The 21,613-nt window shown below is 49.7% G+C and overlaps 1 protein-coding gene across 4 annotated transcripts in view; it reads right to left on the bottom strand.

The window, feature by feature from the left end:
- The window catches only part of LOC122547863 (protein FAM227A-like), a 221,113-nt gene that overhangs the window by 135,167 nt on the left and 64,333 nt on the right, over positions 1-21,613 (bottom strand). For all 4 annotated transcript variants that reach the window (XM_087978406.1, XM_087978405.1, XM_087978404.1 and 1 more), the window contains one exon: positions 9,076-9,223. In XM_087978406.1, coding sequence (XP_087834532.1) covers positions 9,076-9,223 — 148 coding nt within the window. The remainder of the gene's footprint in view (positions 1-9,075; positions 9,224-21,613) is intronic.

Here is a 21,613-nt window from a genome sequence, read left to right on the forward strand (position 1 = left end):
CACACAGCAGTGAACACTGTGGACCAGGGCAGATTTTGTTTAACAGTAGTTCCTATATTGATTCACAGGGAGAAACATTCTCTCCAAATCCACTTGAACAAGAGCTCTCAGGAGCTTCCATGCTAAAATCAAGTTGCTTCTTTATTTTTCCAAACCCCTGTTCGACCTTTCCTCATGAGAGAACATTCCTCTCCACTCCATATACTGGTCTAGCCCAGTCTAATCCAGTTTACCTTCGTCTGTGGGTGGCAGATTACAGGAATGATATGAAGACATTGGAAAGTGTTCAGATGTGACTTACAAGAATAATTCCAGGAATCAGTTAAGAGCATTATTTGAAGGGGGTGGGACTGTACTCCTTGGAGTGAAGGAGCTGTGAGGAGGGAGATTTAACATTGCCTCTTACAGAGGAGGTAGTTAGGATTGACTCTGCAATAGCCAAGCGTAGGGGGGAGTGCTCTTGGTTATCACTGGCAATGTGCTGCTCACGCTCACCAAGTTGACTGACCTGGGGAGGATATTCGAGTGCTCGGTGGTGTACCCAGCCGTGTCTTTCACCAGGATCAACTGGGTCAAATGTTCTGGACTCCATGATGGGTGGGTTCCTTGCTGGAGGAGTTACAGATGTTCAGCTGGAGCACCACTCACCTCCTCTATCTGGGAATCTACGCTAGTCTGGCTGAGGAGTCCTGGCTGAAGAACTGGAAAAAGCTGAGGTCAAAGTCTCTGGACAAGATTGCTCCGAGTGCTATCTTACAGGAGCCGACCTCTGGTCAAATACCAACCGGTGGCCACCGTGTGGTCATCCCGGCTGGTTCCTCTGAACCCTCCTCCTCGTTTTTCCACAAAGGTCCTGAAGATGCTGGTCCTCTTCTTCTGGGTCAAAAGGGAACACTGGGTCATGGCAGAGATTCGGAGTCTCCTATTGAGGAGGGTGGTCAATTGCTGATGTGCCTCCACACCCAGGTGTTAACTTTCTGCCTTCAGACCCTGCAGTGATACCTTTATATTTAGCGTCCTTGCAGATGGTGTGCCCTGAGGATGTGTTTCGACCACTGGGACTTGCTGCATGGCAGAGTCCTGGGGCTGGGTGCTGGGTAGATTGGCCTGGGGCTGGGTGCTGGGGAGAATGGCCTGGGGCTGGGTGCTGGGGAGAATAGCCTGGGGCTGGTGCTGGGGAGAATGGTCTGGGGCTGGGTGCTGGGGAGAATGGTCTGGGGCTGGGGGCTGGGGAGAATGGTCTGGGGCTGGGTGCTGGGGAGAATAGCCTGGGGCTGGTGCTGGGGAGAATGGTCTGGGGCTGGGTGCTGGGGAGAATGGCCTGGGGCTGGGTGCTGGGGAGAATGGTCTGGGGCTGAGGGCTGAGTAGATTGGCCTGGGGCTGGGGATTGGTGCTGGGGAGAATGGCCTGGGCTGGGGAGAATGGCCTGGGCTGGGGAGAATGGCCTGGGGCTGGGGGCTGGGGAGAACGGCCTGGGGTTGGGGAGAATGGCCTGGGGCTGGGGAGAATGGCCTGGGGCTGGGGAGAATGGCCTGGGGCTGGGGGCTGGGGAGAACGGCCTGGGGCTGGGGAGAATGGCCTGGGGCTGGGGAGAATGGCCTGGGGCTGGGGGAATGGCCTGGGGCTGGGGGCTGGGGAGAACGGCCTGGGGCTGGGGAGAATGGCCTGGGGCTGGGGAGAATGGCCTGGGGCTGGGGAGAACGGCCTGGGGCTGGGGAGAATGGCCTGGGGCTAGGGGCTGGGAGAATGGCCTGGGGCTGGGGGCTGGGGAGAACGGCCTGGGGCTGGGGGCTGGGAGAATGGCCTGGGGCTGGGGGCTGGGGAGAATGGCCTGGGGCTGGGGGCTGGGGAGAACGGCCTGGGGCTGGGGGCTGGGAGAATGGCCTGGGGCTGGGGAGAATGGCCTGGGGCTGGGGGCTGGGGAGAACGGCCTGGAGCTGGGGAGAATGGCCTCGGGCTGGGGGCTGGGGAGAACGGCCTGGGGCTGGGGAGAATGGCCTCGGGCTGGGGGCTGGGGAGAATGGCCTCGGGCTGGGGGCTGGGGAGAATGGCCTGGGGCTGGGGAGAATGGCCTCGGTTTGGGGGCTGGGGAGAACGGCCTGGGGCTGGGGAGAATGGCCTCGGGCTGGGGGCTGGGGAGAACGGCCTGGAGCTGGGGAGAACGGCCTGGGGCTGGGAGAATGGCCTGGGGCTGGGGGCTGGGAGAATGGCCTGGGGCTAGGGGCAGGGAGAATGGCCTGGGGCTGGGGGCTGGGAGAATGGCCTGGGGCTGGGGGCTGGGGAGAATGGCCTGGGGCTGGGGAGAATGGCCTGGGACTGGGGAGAATGGCCTGGGGCTGGGGGCTGGGAGAACGGCCTGGGGCTGGGGGCTGGGAGAATGGCCTGAGGCTGGGGAGAATGGCCTGGGGCTAGGGGCTGGGAGAATGGCCTGGGGCTGGGGGCTGGGAGAATGGCCTGGGGCTGGGGGCTGGGGAGAATGGCCTGGGGCTGGGGGCTGGGGAGAACGGCCTGGAGCTGGGGAGAATGGCCTCGGGCTGGGGGCTGGGGAGAATGGCCTGGGGCTGGGGAGAATGGCCTCGGTTTGGGGACTGGGGAGAACGGCCTGGGGCTGGGGAGAATGGCCTCGGGCTGGGGAGAATGGCCTGGGGCTGGGGAGAATGGCCTCGGTTTGGGGGCTGGGGAGAACGGCCTGGGGCTGGGGAGATGGCCTCGGGCTGGGGGCTGGGGAGAACGGCCTGGAGCTGGGGAGAACGGCCTGGGGCTGGGAGAATGGCCGGGGGCTGGGAGAATGGCCTGGGGCTAGGGGCAGGGAGAATGGCCCGGGGCTGGGGGCTGGGAGAATGGCCTGGGGCTGGGGGCTGGGGAGAATGGCCTGGGGCTGGGGAGAATGGCCTGGGACTGGGGAGAATGGCCTGGGGCTGCGGGCTGGGAGAACGGCCTGGGGCTAGGGGCTGGGAGAATGGCCTGGGGCTGGGGGCTGGGGAGAATGGCCTGGGGCTGGGGAGAACGGCCTGGGGCTGGGGGCTGGGGAGAACGGCCTGGGGCTGGGGAGAATGGCCTGGGGCTGGGGAGAATGGCCTGGGGCTGGGGGCTGGGGAGAACGGCCTGGAGCTGGGGAGAATGGCCTCGGGCTGGGGGCTGGGGAGAACGGCCTGGGGCTGGGGAGAATGGCCTCGGGCTGGGGGCTGGGGAGAACGGCCTGGAGCTGGGGAGAATGGGCTGGGGCTGGGGGCTGGGAGAATGGCCTGGGGCTGGGGTCTGGGGAGAATGGCCTGGGGCTGGGGGCTGGGAGAATGGCCTGGGTCTGGGGGCTGGGGAGAATGGCCTGGGGCTGGGGGCTGGGGAGAACGGCCTGGGGCTGGGGAGAATGGCCTGGGGCTAGGGGCTGGGAGAATGGCCTGGGGCTGGGGGCTGCGGAGAATGGCCTGGGGCTGGGGGCTGGGAGAATGGCCTGGGGCTGGGGGCTGGGGAGAATGGCCTGGGGCTGGGGGCTGGGGAGAACGGCCTGGAGCTGGGGAGAATGGCCTCGGGCTGGGGGCTGGGGAGAACGGCCTGGGGCTGAGGAGAATGGCCTCGGTCTGGGGGCTGGGGAGAACGGCCTGGGGCTGGGGAGAATGGCCTCGGGCTGGGGGCTGGGGAGAACGGCCTGGAGCTGGGGAGAACGGCCTGGGGCTGGGAGAATGGCCTGGGGCTAGGGGCAGTGATAATGGCCTGGGGCTGGGGGCTGGGAGAATGGCCTGGGGCTGGGGGCTGGGGAGAATGGCCTGGGGCTGGGGAGAATGGCCTGGGACTGGGGAGAATGGCCTGGGACTGGGGGCTGGGAGAATGGCCTGGGGCTAGGGGCTGGGAGAATGGCCTGGGGCTGGGGGCTGGGGAGAATGGTCTGGGGCTGGGGAGAATGGCCTGGGACTGGGGAGAATGGCCTGGGGCTAGGGGCTGGGAGAATGGCCTGGGGCTGGGGAGAATGGCCTGGGACTGGGGAGAATGGCCTGGGGCTGGGGGCTGGGGAGAATGGCCTGGGGCTGGGGGCTGGGAGAACGGCCTGGGGCTGGGGGCTGGGAGAACAGCCTGGGGCTAGGAGCTAGGAGAATGGCCTGGGGCTGGGGAGAATGGCCTGGGACTGGGGAGAATGGCCTGGGGCTGGGGGCTGGGAGAATGGCCTGGGGCTGGGGAGAACGGCCTGGGGCTGGGGAGAACGGCCTGGGACTGGGGGCTGGGGAGAATGGCCTGGGGCTGGGGGCTGGGGAGAACGGCCTGGGGCTGGGGAGAATGGCCTGGGACTGGGGAGAATGGCCTACGGCTGGGGGCTGGGGAGAATGGCCTGGGGCTGGGGGCTGGGAGAACGGCCTGGGGCTGGGGAGAATGGCCTGGGACTGGGGAGAATGGCCTGGGGCTGGGGGCTGGGGAGAATGGCCTGGGGCTGGGGGCTGGGAGAACGGCCTGGGGCTGGGGGCTGGGAGAACAGCCTGGGGCTAGGAGCTAGGAGAATGGCCTGGGGCTGGGGAGAATGGCCTCGGGCTGGGGAGAATGGCCTGGGGCTGGGGGCTGGGGAGAATGGCCTGGGGCTGGGGAGAACGGCCTGGGGCTGGGGGCTGGGGAGAATGGCCTGGGGCTGGGGGCTGGGGAGAACGGCCTGGGGCTGGGGAGAATGGTCTGGGGCTGGGGAGAACGGCCTGGGGCTGGGGAGAACAGCCTGGGGCTGGGTAGAATGGCCTGGGGCTGGGTAGAATGGTCTGGGACTGGGGGCTGGGGAGAACGGCCTGGGGCTGGGTAGAATGGCCTGGGGCTGGGTAGAATGGCCTGGGGCTGGGGGCTGGAGAGAACGGCCTGGGACTGGGGAGAACGGCCTGGGGCTGGGGAGAATGGCTGGAGCTGGGGGCTGGGAAGAACGCCCTGGGGCTGGGGAGAACGGCCTGGGGCTGGGGAGAACGGCCTGGGGCTGGGGAGAACGGCCGGGGGCTGGGGAGAATGGCCTGGAGCTGGGGAGAATGGCCTGGGGCTGGGGGCTGGGGCGAATGGCCTGGGGCTGGGTGGCAGAGGGGGCCTGGGCTGGATGTTGCTGCAGGAACTGTTAAACAGGGCAGCAGTGGACATCCAGCTTGTGGCCAATGCAATCTGTTGCATGAAAATGATGGTGCTCGAACCCAATGTCATGTAGTTGGAGGATCCTGCCATTCACTGAGTACTCCCTTGTCCTGTTCCTTATTCCAAAGTGCAACATCTCACAATTTTCAGGGTTAAATTCTATCTGCTATTGATCTGCACCTCTAGCTAACTCCACAACATCTTCCTGGAACTGGGCACCTTTCTCCTCACTTTCAACCACCTGACCAATCTTCATGTCATCTATAAACTGACTTCTCATCCCAACTCATCTTCGTCTATATTGATTACATTTATATCACAAACAATAAGGAATCCAGAATTGACCTTGTGGTGTTCATTGGATACTGGCCTTCTATGTCCATCCTCAGACTCCTGCAACTAAGCCAATTTTGGATCCATCTTGTCTAGTTACCTATGTGCTTTTACTTTATTAGTCTCCCATATAAACTATATCAGCTGCACGACCCTCATCAATACACTTGATCGCCTCCTCTGACTACACTAATTCCATTTTCAAGCTTTGGTTACACAAATGAAAATCGAAATACTGCTTCAATGTTATGGGACATTCTGACTCAACCTCTCTTTTAGGCATGACTTGGGGGAGCCGGTGTTGGACTGGGGTGGACACAGTTCAAAATCAAGCAGGCAAAAGTGAGGACTGCAGATGCTGGAAACCAGAGTCAAGATCAGAGTGGTGCTGGAAAAGCACAGCAGGTCAGGCAGCATCCGAGGAGCAGGAAAATCAACGTTTTGGGCAAAAACCCTTCATCAGGAATAGAGGCAGGAAGCCTCCAGGGTAGAGAGATAAATGGGGGTGGGGAGGAGGTAGCAAAGAGCACCTTCAGGGCAGAGGGGTTGCAGTGAGAGAGAGACTCTCTGAGATTCTTGTGGAGAGAGGAGAACTTCTTCAAGGTGGGCATCCTTGCAAGAGGATTCGCACTCAGGTTAAAATCAACTAGGCAAATAATCACACAACACCAGGCTATAGTCCAACAGGTTTAGGTGGAAGCACTAGCTCTCAGAGTGCTGCCTCTTCATCACCTGATGAAGAGGCAGCACTGCCTTTAGGCAGTGAGCTCCAGACGCCAATCACCTCTGGGGGAAAAGAAAATTCTCTTCAACCCTCCTCTTACCTCTTGCATTAAATTTATCTTCCCTGATTATTGACCCAGCCTCTCCCATCTTCCCTCCTAGCTCAGGCAGCAGGGAAATCTCCTCTGCCCTCCTTCCAAGGTAATGACATCCTTCCTATAATGTAGTGATCAGAACTGCATGCAGTACCCCAGTTAGATTAGATTACTTACAGTGTAGAAACAGGCCCTTCGGCCCAACAAGTCCACACCAACCCTCCGAAGAGCAACCCACCCAACTCATTCCCCTACATTTACCCTGTCACCTAACACTACGGGCAATCCACGCAGACATGGGGAGAATGTGCAAACTCCACACAGACAGTTGCCTGAGGCGGGAATTGAACCCGGATCTCTGGCGCTGTGAGACAGCAGTGCTAACCACTGTGCCGCCGTGCCGCCCACCAGTTGTGGCCTAAGCAATGTTTTATACAGTTCCAGCATAATCTCTCTGCTTTTGTTGTCTAAGCCTCGGCTAACAAAGGGAAGTATCCCAAATATCACTTAAACACTACTCTGCTACATTCAGGGATCTGTGGATAGACACACCAATATCCCTTTAATGTTCAGTACCTTCTAGGGTGCCACCATTCATTGTGTAAACCCTTGCCTTGATAGCCCTCCCCAAGTTCATTACCTCACACTTTTCTGGGTTGAATTCCATTTGCCACTGTTCTATACAGCTGACCAGCCCACTGAGACCCTCCTGCAGATTATGGCTTTCCTCATTAATATTTTTCACACAACCAATTTTCATGTCACCTGCAAAATCTTAATCTAAGCTCTTACATTTAAGTCCAAATTATTAACATACACCACAAACAGCAAGGGCCCCAGAACCAAGCTCTGAAGAAGCCCACTAGAAACCTGCTTCCATTCTCAGAAGCATCCCATCACCATCACCTCTGCTTCCTCCCTCTCAGCAAATACTGGATTCAATATGCTTCCTTGCCTTGGATTCCATCCGCTCATACTTTCCTGACCAGTCTGCTGTGTAGAAGCTTATCAAAAGCCTTGATAAAATCTATATAGACCATATCAAATATATTATCCTCATTCACACTCCTGGTTACGTCTTCAAAACATTTGATCAAATCTGTCACACACAACTATCCCTGATATATCCATTTCACTCCAAATACAGATACATTCTGTCCTTCTCGTATGTTGAGAGAGCATTTGAGTACAGGACCAGGATTCTCTTACCAAACTGTACAGGGCCTTGGTGAGAACACACTTAGAGTATTGTGGACACTTATGGTCCCTTATCTGAAGAGGAATATTCTAGCCATACAGAGAGTGCAACAAAAGCTTATCAGACTGATTTCTGAAATGGCTGGACTGTTGGAGAGGCTGGATAGCATCACTGGAGCATAGGGGGTTGATGGGTGACCTTATTGAAGCCTATAAAATCACGAGGGCCATATATAAGGGGAATAGCAAAGGTCTTTCCCCAGGGTAGAGTAAAGGTTTAATGGGATAGGGGTCAAATGCAGGAAGTGGGACTATTTTAGTTTGGAAAACTTGGTTTGGCATGGAGGAGTTGTTTCCGTGCTGTCTGACTCTATGTATGAAGAGAGTGTGGATTGGTCAGGATGATATTTTCCGAGGTTTAGAAAAATAGTAGGGGGGGGGGGGGGGGGGTGTCTCGTAGAAACCTATAAAATTCGAACAGGATTAGACAGGATGTTCCTGGTGACTCGGGAGTCCAGAATCAGGAGTCAGTCTCAGGATACATTTAGGGTTGAGATGAGGAGAAACGTCCTCACCCAGAGTGTAGGAACCTGTGAAATTCTTTGCCACAGAGATTGGTTGAGGTCAAAACAATTGAATATTTTCAGGAGGAGTTAGTTAGGGTTAAAGGGATCAAAAGCAATGGGGAGGCTGTTGGAACAGGGGACAAGGGACTCAGTTGCCATGCTCATATTGAATTGCAGAGCAGGCTCGAAGGGGTGAATGGCCAAATTATGCTCTTAATTTCCATGTATCTATTTTTCTATAAAGATTACTGGCAGGGCCCCGATAACTCCTCCCTTACCATTTTCAACAGCCTGCAACACATCTCATTTGGGCTAGAGATTTATCCACTTTTAAAGTTGCAAAATCCTCTCATGACCTCTATCTTTATTTTAATTTTTTTCTAATATTCAACACAAAGCTTCAACACAAACTTTAGAAGGTTCATATCTTGCGTACACTAAGAATTTACTTAGATATTTCAATAACAGTGAGGACACGAGAAGCCAGCAATCACCAAAAAAGAATGTGAATAACAGATCCTGAGACACCTTCTGTCAAAGAAAAAGTGCAAAAAGCCCTAAATAATGACTAGAAAAAAAAATCTCTCCTTGGATTTACCTTGCTAGTTCTGATACAAGCATCAGTTCAAGTGGTAACCAAAGGTTAGATTAGAAACTACTGAACAGATGTAGTAATGGACAGTACATAATTTATCATAATTTTACAGAAATTTTAACTCAATCCATGGACACAAAAATAATAACGAGAAATTTCACTCACTTACAGAAAGAGAGAAATAGGCCATGGATCGGCCATGCAAAAATGCCCATAGTGTACAGGGATGTGCAAACTAGGCGGGTTAGCCATGGGAAATACAGGGTTACAGGGATAGGGTGGGTGGCAGGTCTGGGTGGGATGTTTTTCGGAGGGTCAATGTGGACTCAATGGGCTGAATGACCTGTTTCCACACTGTAGGGATTCTATGATTCTTCTATTATGTGTGCTGTGTCCATCACAACCCATTCTGCAGTCAAATAGAAATGACTCGTGGTGAGATTATTACTGGTCATTGGAAAGCACACCTCCATAACTCACCAAGAGAGCTTACTGATTTCTTATCAAGTTGCTTGTTATTGGCTTTCACAAACGAGTTTTTCTGAACCTTTGGATTCCTCTTTGCTTGAATTGAAGAGTTCTGTGACTGCCTGCGTATGGACAGGGAGGGCTTGCTGTGTACCGATTGCTGATGAGGAAACAGCATTAGTGATCAGATCGAAAAAGCCAAAACCCAAGGGATTTCATTCTAATTTAATGGATATCATACAAGCAAATAATTTAACTCTCGAAACCCATTCCAATACATTGCAGATATCCCCAAAGTGTTCCTTCCTGTAAAAGAAAGGCAAGCTGATAAATTGAATAGATATGGATGAGGAAGTTACCAGAGATTGGTGATGACAATATTTTTCTAAAATTCCCGAGTGACCCTTCAATACCTGCGGATTGATAGCTCTTCCAGAGTCTGCTCTACATCTTCAGAGGAGAATGACCAATGCACTTCATGCCCTTGAAAGGAATTTAACAAGGCCCAGAGCCATTGCCAACCCCTCCACTGCCTCTGTCACTTGACCGTTCATCCCATATCTTGTGCAGAATGAGCTGATGTTTCCTTCAATTAAACATTAGGAAAACTGCAGCCATTGATTTTGGCTTCCATCACAAGTTCTGTTCCCTGGTCTGCAGGTCCATCCCTCTTTTTGATCACTGCCTCAGACTGAACTGGGATTTTGGTAACCGCACTGTTCTACTGGAGTCTCAGCTCAGCTTCTCAAATACTATCTGACCTGTTACTAAGCCTGGCCACCTAGTCCTTCCAAAGCAGAGCATGACAGGAAATGCTACATCACCTAGTTCACCTTCTCCCATTCAGATGGGTGTTATTGCTGCTGTGAACTAATCACTCCAATCTAGCTTTATCAATCAATGATTAATCCAAGGTGAGGAACGTGCCCTAAACAAGTGATGGCAAGCACTGAAAACCAAAAGCTCCAAGACGAGCTCTTCTTCCTGGGCACATATACTCACACATGCCAGATCTGAACTTACTCATCTACCATATTCCAAATCAGATTTTCTGCAAGAGATATATTTTTGTTTTGCATTTGGTTGAATAAATACTAACTATTTCCAACATGCAAGGTTTGTAGCTCAGGTTGAGGTTTAGGGTGTAGTTTTGCTCGCTGAGCTGTAGGTTTGATATCCAGACGTTTCATTACCTGGCGAGGTAACATCATCAGTGGTGACCTCCAAGTGAAGCGAAGCTGTTGCCTCCTGCTTTCTATTTATATCTTTCTCCTGGATGGGGTTCCTAGGGTTTGTGATGATGTCATTTCCTGTTTGTTTTCTGAGGGGTTGATAGATGGCATCTAGATCTATGTGTTTGTTTATGGTGTGGTGGTTGGAGTGCCAGGCCTCTAGGAATTCTCTGGCATGTCTTTGCTTAGCCTGTCCCAGGATAGATGTGTTGTCCCAGTCTAATTGGTGGTTTCTTTCATCCGTGTGTAGGGCTACGAGGGAGAGAGGGTCGTGTTTTTTGTGGCTAGCTGGTGTTCGTGTATCCTGGTGACTAACTTTCTTCCTGTTTGTCCTACGTAGTGTTTGTGGCAGTCCTTGCATGGAATTTTGTAGATGATGTTGGTTTTGTCCATGGATTGCTCTTCTTGAATACATTGTATAGGTGGTTCTCCTCTGTTTCCCGAAGTTCGTCTGTGCTGCAGTGTGTGTTGGCTCGTTAGAATAGTGTTCTGATACAGCTTTGTTTGTGTGTGTTGGGATGGTTGCTGGTGTAGGTAAGTATTTGGTCAGTGTTTGTCGGTTTTCTGTATACGCAGGTTTGTAGTTCTCCGTTGTCCTTTCTTTTGACCGTGACGTCCAGGAATGCGAGTTTGTTGTCGGTTTCTTCCTCCTTGGTGAACTTTATGCCTGTGAGGGTGTTGTTGATGATGTTAAATGTCTCTTCTATCTTGTTTCGTTTTAAGACCATAAGACACAGGAGTGGAAGTAAGGCCAGTCGGCCCATCGAGTCCACTCCGCCATTCAATCAAGGCTGATGGGCATTTCAAGGAGAAAGTGAGGACTGCAGATGCTGGAGATCAGAGCTGAAAATGTGTTGCTGGAAAAGCGCAGCAGGTCTGGCAGCATCCAAGGAACAGGAGAATCGACGTTTTGGGCATAAGCCCTTCTTCAGGAATCCTGATTCCTGACGAAGGGCTTATGCCCGAAATGTCGATTCTCCTGTTCCTTGGATGCTGCCTGACCTGCTGCGCTTTTCCAGCAACACATTTTCAGCTCTGATGGGCATTTCAACTCCACTTACCCGCATTCTCCCCGTAGCCCTTAATTCCTTGTGACATCAAGAATTTATCAATTTCTGCCTTGAAGATATTTAGCGTCCCGGCCTCCACTGCACTCTGCGGCAATGAATTCCACAGGCCCACCACTCTCTGGCTGAAGAAATGTCTCCGCATTTCTGTTCTGAATGTACCCCCTCTAATTCTAAGGCTGTGTCCATGGGTCCTAGTCTCCTCACCTAATGGAAACAATTTCCTAGCGTCCACCCTTTCCAAGCCATGTATTATCTTGTAAGCTTCTATTAGATCTCCCCTTAATCTTCTAAACACCAATGAATACAATCCCAGGATCCTCAGCCGTTCCTCATATGTTAGACCTACCATTCCAGGGATGATCCGTGTGAATCTCCGCTGGACACACTCCAGTGCCAGTATGTCCTTCCTAAGGTGTGGGGACCAAAACTGGACACAGTACTCCAAATGGGGCCTAACCAGAGCTTTAGAAAGTCTCAGTAGCACAACGGTACTTTTATATTCCAACCCTCTTGAGATAAATGACAACGTTGCATTCGCTTTCTTAGTCACGGACTCAACCTGCATATTTACCTTTAGAGAATCCTCGACTAGCACTCCCAGATCCCTTTGTACTTTGGCTTTACGAATTTTCTCACCGTTTAGAAAGTAGTCCATGCTTGTATTCTTTTTTCCAAAGTGCAAGACCTCGTATTTGCTCGTATTGAATTCCATCAGCCATTTCCTGGACCACTCTCCCAAACTGTCTAGATCCTTCTGCAGCCTCCCCACTTCCTCAGTACTACCTGCCTGTCCACCTAACTTTGTATCATCAGCAAACCTCGCTAGAATGCCCCCAGTCCCTTCATCCAGATCATTTATATATAACGTGAACAGCTGCAGCCCCAACACTGAACCCTGCGGGACACCGCTTGTCACCAGCTGCCATTCCGAAAAAGAACCTTTTATCCCAACTCTCTGTCTTCTGACAGACAGCCAATCCTCAATCCATACCAGTAGCTCACCTCGAACACCATGGGCCCTCACCTTGCTCAGCAGCCTCCCCTGTGGCACCTTATCAAAGGCCTTTTGGATGTCTAGGTAGACCACATCCACTGGGTTTCCCTGATCTAACCTACTTGTCACCTCTTCAAAGATGTGCAGGTCAGGTGAATTGGCCATGCTAAATTGCCCGTAGTGTTAGGTAAGGGGTAAATGTAGGGGTATGGGTGGGTTGCACTTCGGCGGGTCAGTGTGGACTTGTTGGGCTGAAGGGCCTGTTTCCACACTGTAATGTAATCTAATCTAAAAAAATTCCAACAAGTTTGTCAGGCACGACCTCCCCTTACTAAATTCATGTTGATTTGTTCTAATCCGACCCTGGTCTTCCAAGAATTTAGAAACCTCATCCTTAATGATGGATTCTAGAATTTTACCAACAACCGAGGTTAGACTACGTTGTGATGGCCAAAGAACTACACGCAAGACTGAAATACCTAGTAGAAGAGTCACAGCACTCCATCCACTCCACCCAGGAATTCCTAAAAATCATCAAAAACACCAAAATAGAGGAAGATGAAACAATGATCTCATTCGACGTAACAGCACTATTCACCTCCATCAACATCGACCTGGCAAAGGAAACACTTACCACACTTTTAGAAGAGACCATCACACACACCCCAACCACTATCAATCACATTACCAACAAAAACAGCATGAAGCTAGTGGACCTGTGCCTCACCACCCACTTCACCTTCAACAACATAATCTACAAACAAACCAACGGCACACCCGTGGGATCTCCGCTATCAGGATTCATAGCAGAAGCGGTAATGCAAAGACTAGAACAAACAGCCCTGCCAACCATCAAACCAAAAATCTGAGTTCGCTACGTAGATGACACCTTTGTCATCACAAAACGAAACAAGATAGAAGAGACATTTAACATCATCAACAACACCCTCACAGGCATAAAGTTCACCAAGGAGGAAGAAACCAACAACAAACTCGCATTCCTGGACGTCACAGTCGAAAGAAAGGACAACGGAGAACTACAAACCTGCGTATACAGAAAACCGACAAACACTGACCAAATACTTACCTACACCAGCAACCATCCCAACACACACAAACAAAGCTGTATCAGAACACTATTCCAACGAGCCAACACACACTGCAGCACAGACGAACTTCAGAAAACAGAGGAGAACCACCTATACAACGTATTCAAGAAGAACGGATACTCAAAAAATACAGTCCGCAGATTCCTCAAGAACAAACCACGACAAGCAGACCAAACACAGCCAGAAACCCTAACCACCTTACCATACATCAAAGAAGTTTCAGAAATGACAGCCAGACTACTAAGACCCCTCGGAATCCTAGTAGCACACAAACCCACCAACACTCTCAAACAAAAACTAACAAACTTAAAAAACCCAGTACAACCCATGGACAAAACCAACGTCATCTACAAAATTCCATGCAAGGACTGCCACAAACACTACGTAGGACAAACAGGAAGAAAGTTAGCCACCAGGATACGTGAACACCAGCTAGCCACAAAAAGACATGACCCTCTCTCCCTCGTAGCCCGACACACGGATGAAAGAAACTACCAATTCGACTGGGACAACACATCTATCCTGGGGCAGGCTAAGCAAAAACATGCCAGAGAATTCCTAGAGGCCTGGCACTCCAACCACAACGCCATAAACAAGCACATAGATCTAGATGCCATCTATCAACCCTTCAGAAAATGAACAGGAAATGACATCACCACAAACCCCAGGAACCCCATCCAGGACAAACATATAAATAGAAAGCAGGAGACAACAGCTTCGCTTCACTTGGAGGTCGCCACTGATGATGTTACCAGGTAATGAAATGTCTGGATAGCAAACCTACAGTTCAGTGAGCAAACCTACACCCTATTTCCAACATCTCCCGAGGAAATCTTTCTGCTCATGGACTATTCACCAGTTGAAATATGGCTTCCAGGAATTAAATTTTTAATTTTCTCCACTGTCCTGGATTATCCAATCTCTGTCCCTGCCTCCCTAAATACTGTTAAAGTCTCATATCAGACTCAACCATTTAAATGCTTTCCCAGTCAGGTGACCACCTTCCATCCTCCAGACTTCCGCTGTGAGTATCCCAGATCACACTCAGTTCAAACAGAAACAGAAATTTCTGGAGAAACTCAGCAGGTCTAGCAGCATCCATGGAGAAAAAGCAGAGATAATATTTTGGGTCCAGAATTGATAGTAGCTAGGAAGAGGTGGTACATACGGTGAATACAGGGGGTGGAGTGATGTGATGGTAGAGGAGTGAGTGATAAATAGAGATTGAGTCCAAAGGGAAAGAAAGATACTAAGTCCTGAAGGTTGCAGGATTCCCAAGTGGAAAATGAGCTGCTGTTCTTCCAGCTTGCATTGAGCTTTGCGGGAGCACGAAGCAGGCCTGAGGCAGAGATGTTGGCCTGGGAACATGGTGGTGCATTGATACAGCAGGCAGCTGGAAGCTCAGGGTCACTTTTACAGGCAGAACATAGATGTTCTGCAAAGTGGTCACACAGCCTGTGTTTCATTGCCCCAACAATATCGTAGTAAGAATGAAATTGGATTCTGTACAATAGCGTGGGAATGAGGCAGGGGATGTGTATAAGAGAATGGAAATGAGATGTGGTTCTGTATAACAGAGTGGGAAGTAGATGAGGTTGTGTATAAAAAAATGGGAAGTATATGAGGATCTTTACAATAGCACGGAAATGAAATGGGGCATCTGTATAATATTGTGGGAATGGGACAGTGGGCTGAATAATAGAGTGGGCCTGAGATGGAAGTTCTCTTACAGAGTGTGAATGAGATGGGAGTTTTCTAACCGTGTGTGAATAAGGTGGGAGTTTTCTTACAGTGTGTGAATACGATGGGAGTTTTCTTACAGAGTATGAATGAGATGGGGTAATTATAACACTGGAAATGAAATGGGAGTCTGTATAACAGTGAGAAAGGGACAGTGGCCTGCATAATAGTGTGGGAATGAGACTAGGAGTCTGTATAAGAGTGAAAATGACTTGGGAGTCTGTATGACAGAGTGAGAATGAGGTGGGGGTCTGTATAACAGAGTGAGAATGAGGTGGAGGTCTGTATAACAGAATGAGAATGAGGTGGGGGGTCTGTATAACATTGTGAGAATGAGATGGGGGTCTGTATAACAGTGAGAATGAGATGGGGGTCTGTATAACAGAGTTAGAAAGAGGTGGGGGTTTGTATAACACAGTGAGAATGAGGTAGGGGTCTGTGTAACATTGTGAGAATTAGATGGGGGTGTGTATAACTGATTAAGAATGAGATGGGGGTCTGCATAACGGAATGAGAATGAGGTGGGGGCCTGTATAACACAGTGAGAATGAGATGGGGGTCTGTATAACAGTTGGAATGAGGTGGGGGTCTGTATAACCGATTGAGAATGAGATGGGGGTCTGTATAACAGTGAGAATGAGGTGGGGGTCTGTATAACCGATTGAGAATGAGATGGCGGTCTGTATAACGGAGTGGGAATGAGGTGGGGGTCTGTATAACAGTGAGAATGAGATGGGGGTCTGTATAACAGAGTGAGAATAAGATGGGTGGCTGTATAACGGAGTGGAAATGAGGTGGGGATCTGTATAACAGATTGAGAATGAGATGGGGGTCTGTATAACAGATTGAGAATGAGATGGGGGTCGGTATAACAGATTGAGAATGAGATGGAGGTCTGTATAACAGTGAGAATGAGATGGGGGTCTCTATAACACAGTGAGAATGAGATGGGGGTCTGTATAACAGTGAAAATGAGATGGGGGTCTGTATAACAGAGTGAGAATGTGATGGACGTCTGTATAACAGAGTGAGAATGAGATGGGGGTCTAACAGTGAGGTAAAATGGGGGACTGTCTAACAGATTGACAATGAGATGGAGCTCTGTATAACACAGCGAGAATGAGATGGGAGTCTGTATGACCGTGAGAATGAGTTGGGGGTCTGCATAACAGAGTGAGAATGAGGTGGGGATCTGTATAACAGAGTGAGAATGAGGTGGGGGTCTGTATAATAGATTGAGAATGAGATGTGGGTCGGTACAATAGAGTGTGAATGAGATGAGGGTCTGTACAACACATTAAGAATGAGATGGTGGTCTGTATAACACAGTGAGAGAATGAGATGGGGGTCTGTCTAACAGTGAGAATGAGATGGGGGTCTGTATAATGGAGTGAGAATGAGGTGGGGGTCTGAATAAGAGATTGAGAATGAGATGGAGGTCTGTATAACACAGTGAGAATGAGATGGGGGTCTGTATAGCACAATGAGAATGAGATGGTGGTCTGTATAACAGTGAGAATGAGATGCGAGTCTGTATGACAGTGAGAATGAGATAGATGTCTGTATAACAGTGAGAATGAGATGGGGGTCTGTATAACAGTGAGAATGTGAAGGGGGTCTGTACAACAGTGAGAATGAGATGAGGCTCTGTATAACAGATAGAGAATGAGATGGAGGTCTGTATAACAGATTGAGAATGAAATGGGGTCTGTATAACAGTGAGAATGAGATGCGGATCTGTATAACAGATTGAGAATGAGATTGGGTCTGTATAACCGTGAGAATGAGTTGGGGGTCTGTATAACAGAGTGAGAATGAGATGGCGTCTGTATAATAGATTGAGAATGAGATGTGGGTCGGTACAATAGAGTGTGAATGAGATGGGGGTCTGTACAACAGATTGAGAATGAGATGGTGGTCTGTATAACACAGTGAGAGAATGAGATGGGGGTCTGTCTAACACAGTGAGAGAATGAGATGGGGTCTGTCTAACAGTGAGAATGAGATGGGGGTCTGTATAATGGAGTGAGAATGAGGTGGGGGTCTGAATAAGAGATTGAGAATGAGATGGAGGTCTGTATAACACAGTGAGAATGAGATGGGGGTCTGTATAGCACAATGAGAATGAGATGGTGGTCTGTATAACAGTGAGAATGAGATGGGGATCTGTATAACAGAGTGAGAATGAGGTGGGGATCTGTATAACAGAGTGAGAATGAGGTGGGGATCTGTATAACAGAGTGAGAATGAGGTGGGGGTCTGTATAACAGTGAGAATGAGATGCGAGTCTGTATAACAGAGTGAGAATGAAATGGGGGTCTGTATAACAGAGTGAGAATGAGATAGATGTCTGTATAACAATGAGAATGAGATGGGGGTCTGTATAACAGTGAGAATGAGATGCGACTCTGTATAACAGAGTGAGAATGAAATGGGGGTCTGTATAACAGAGTGAGAATGAAATGGGGGTCTGTATAACAGAGTGAAAATGAAATGGGGGTCTGTATAACAGATTGAGAGTGAGATTGGGATCTGTATAACAGTGAGAATGAGATGGGAGACGGTATAACAGTGAGAATGAGATGGGGGTCTGTATAACGGAGTGAGAATGAGGTGGGGGCCTGTATAATAGTGTGAATGAGATGGGGCCTGTATAACAGATTGAGAATGAGATGGGGGTCTGTATAACAAGATTGAGAATGAGATGGGGGTCTGTATAACAGTGAGAATGAGATGGGGATCTGTATGACAGTGAGAATGAGATGGTGGTCTGTATAACAGAGTGAGAATGAGATGGACGTCTGTATAACAGAGTGAGGATGAGATGGGGGTCTAACAGTGAGAATAAGATGGGGGACTGTATAACAGAGTGAGAATGAGGTGGGGATCTGTATAACAGTGAGAATGAGATGGGGGTCTGTATAACAGAGAGAGAATGAGATGGAGGTCTGTATAACAGAGTGAGAATGAGGTGGGGATCTGTATAACAGTGAGAATGAGATGGCGTCTGTATAACGGATTGAGAATGAGATGTGGGTCGGTACAACATAGTGAGAATGAGATGGGGGTCTGTACAACAGATTGAGAATGAGATTCGGGTCTGTATAACAGATTGAGAATGAGATGGTAGCCTCTATAACACAGTGAGAATTAGTTGGGGGTCTGTATAACAGTGAGAATGAGATGGGGGGTCTGTATAATGAAGTGAGAATGAGGCGGGGTTCTGTATAACAAAGAGAATGAGATGGGGGTCTGTATAACAGTGACAATGTGATGGGGGTCAATGCAACAGTGAGAATAAGGTGGGGTTCTGTATAACAGATTGAGAATGAGATGGCGTCTGTATAACGGATTGAGAATGAGATGTGGGTCGGTACAACAGATTGAGAATGAGATTCGGGTCTGTATAACAGATTAAGAATGAGATTCGGGTCTGTATAACACAGTGAGAGAATGAGATGGGGTCTGTATAACAGAATGAGAATTAGATGGGGGTCTGTCTAACAGTGAGAATGAGATGGGTGGTCTGTATAATGAAGTGAGAATGAGATGGGAGTCTGTATAACAAAGAGAATGAGACGGGGGTCTGTATAACAGAGTGAGAATGAGGGGGGTCTGTATAACAGATTGAGAATGAGTTTGGGATCTGTATGACAGTGAGAATGAGATGGGAGACAATATGACAGTGAGAATGAGATGGAGGTCTGTATAACAGATTGAGAATGAGATGGGGGTCTGTCTAACAGTGAGAATAAGATGGGGGTCTGTATAACAGAGTGAGAATGAAATGGGGGTCTATATAACAGATTGAGAGTGAGATTGGGATCTGTATAACAGTGAGAATGAGATGGGTGTCTGTATAACAGAGTGAGAATGAGGTGGGGGTCTGTCTAACAGTGAGAATGAGATGGGGGTCTGTATAACAGAGTGAGAATGAGATGGGTGTCTGTATAACAGTGAGAATGAGATGGGAGACTGTATGACAGTGAGAATAAGATGGGGGTCTGTATAACAGAGAGAGAATGAGATGGGGGTCTGTATAACAGATCGAGGATGAGATGGGTGACTGTATAACAGATTGAGAATGAGATGGGGGTATGTATAACAGATCGAGGATGAGATGGGTGACTGTATAACAGATTGAGAATGAGATGGGGGTATGTATAACAGTGAGAATGAGATGGGGGTGTGTATAACAGTGAGAATGAGATGGGGGTGTGTATAACAGATTGAGAATGAGATTGGGGTCTGTATAACACAGTGAGAATGAGATGGGAATCTGTATGACAGTGAGAATGAGATAGGGATCTGTATAACAGAGTGAGAATGAGATGGGGGTCTGGATAACAGATTGAGAGTGAGATTGGGATCGGTATAACAGTGAGAATGAAATGGGGGTCTGTATAACGGAGTGAGAATGAGGTGGGGGGTCAGTATAACAGATTGAGAGTGAGATTGGGATCTGTATAACAGTGAGAATGAGATGGAGGTCTGTATAACAGAGTGAGAATGAGGTGGGGGCCTGTATAATAGTGTGAATGAGATGGGGCCTGTATAACAGATTGAGAATGAGATGGGGGTCTGTATAACAGATTGAGAATGAGATGGGGATCTGTATAACAGAGTGAGAATGAGGTGGGGATCTGTATAACAGAGTGAGAATGAGGTGGAGGTCTGTATAATAGATTGAGAATGAGATGTGGGTCGGTACAACAGATTGAGAATGAGATGGTGGTCTGTATAACACAGTGAGAGAATGAGATGGGGGTCTGTCTAACACAGTGAGAGAATGATATGGGGTCTGTCTAACAGTGAGAATGAGATGGGGGACTGTATAATGGAGTGAGAATGAGGTGGGGGTCTGAATAAGAGATTGAGAATGAGATGGAGGTCTGTATAACACAGTGAGAATGAGATGGGGGTCTGTATAGCACAATGAGAATGAGATGGTGGTCTGTATAACAGTGAGAATGAGATGGGGATCTGTATAACAGAGTGAGAATGAGGTGGGGATCTGTATAACAGAGTGAGAATGAGGTGGGGATCTGTATAACAGAGTGAGAATGAGGTGGGGGTCTGTATAACAGTGAGAATGAGATGCGAGTCTGTATAACAGAGTGAGAATGCGATGGACGTCTGTATAACAGTGTGAGAATGAGATGGGGGTCTAACAGTGAGGTAAAATGGGGGACTGTCTAACAGATTGAGAATGAGATGAAGGTCTGTATAACACAGTGAGAATGAGATGGGAGTCTGTATGACCGTGAGAATGAGTTGGGGGTCTGTATATAACAGAGTGAGAATGAGGGGGGGGATCTGCATAACAGAGTGAGAATGAGATGGCGTCTGGAAAATGGATTGAGAATGAGATGTGGGTCGGTACAACATAGTGAGAATGAGATGGAGGTCTGTATAACACAGTGAGAATGAGATGGGGGTCTGTATAGCACAGTGAGAATGAGATGGAGGTCTGTATAACAGAGTGAGAATGAAATGGGGGTCTGTATAACAGATTGAGAGTGAGATTGGGATCTGTATAACAGATCGAGAATGAGATGGGTGTCTGTATAACAGTGAGAATGAGATGGAGGTCTGTATAACAGATCGAGAATGAGATGGGGGTCTGTATAACAGATTGAGAATGAGATGGGAGTCTGTATGACAGTGAGAATGAGATAGGGATCTGTATAACAGAGTGAGAATGAAATGGGGGTCTGTATAACAGTGAGAATGAGATGGGAGACTGTATGACAGAGCTGATGAGATAAGGGTCTGTATAACAGAGTGAGAATGAGATGGGCTGAAAATGTGTTGCTGGAACAGCGCAGCAGGTCAGGCAGCATCCAGGGAACAGGAGAATCGACGTTTCGGGCATAAGCCCTTCTTCAGGAATGAGGAAAGTGTGTCCAGCAGACTAAGATAAAAGGTAGGGAGGAGGGACTTGGGGGAGGGGCGTCGGAAATGTGATAGGTGGAAAGAGGTCAAGGTGAGGGTGATAGGTCAGAGTGGGGTGGGGGCGGAGAGGTCAGGAAGTAGATTGCAGGTTAGGAAGGCGGTGCTGAGTTCGAGGGATTTGACTGAGACAAGGTGGGGGGAGGGGAAATGAGGAAACTGGTGAAATCCGAGTTCATCCCTTGTGGTTGGAGGGTTCCGAGGCGGAAGATGAGGCGCTCTACCTCCAACCGTCGTGTTGTTGTGGTCTGGCGATGGAGGAGTCCAAAGACCTGCATATCCTTGGTGGAGTGGGAGGGGGAGTTGAAGTGTTGAGCCACAGGGTGGTTGGGTTGGTTGGTCCGGGTGTCCCAGAGGTGTTCTCTGAAACGCTCCGCAAGTAGGCGGCCTGTATAGAGGAGGCCACATCGGGTGCAGAGGATGCAATAGATGATGTGTGTGGAGGTGCAGGTG

This window comes from Chiloscyllium plagiosum, unplaced genomic scaffold (genome assembly GCF_037043375.1).
Source record: "Chiloscyllium plagiosum isolate Xiang-an unplaced genomic scaffold, Cpla_swu_hap1 HiC_scaffold_33, whole genome shotgun sequence".
Lineage (NCBI taxonomy): Eukaryota > Metazoa > Chordata > Chondrichthyes > Orectolobiformes > Hemiscylliidae > Chiloscyllium > Chiloscyllium plagiosum.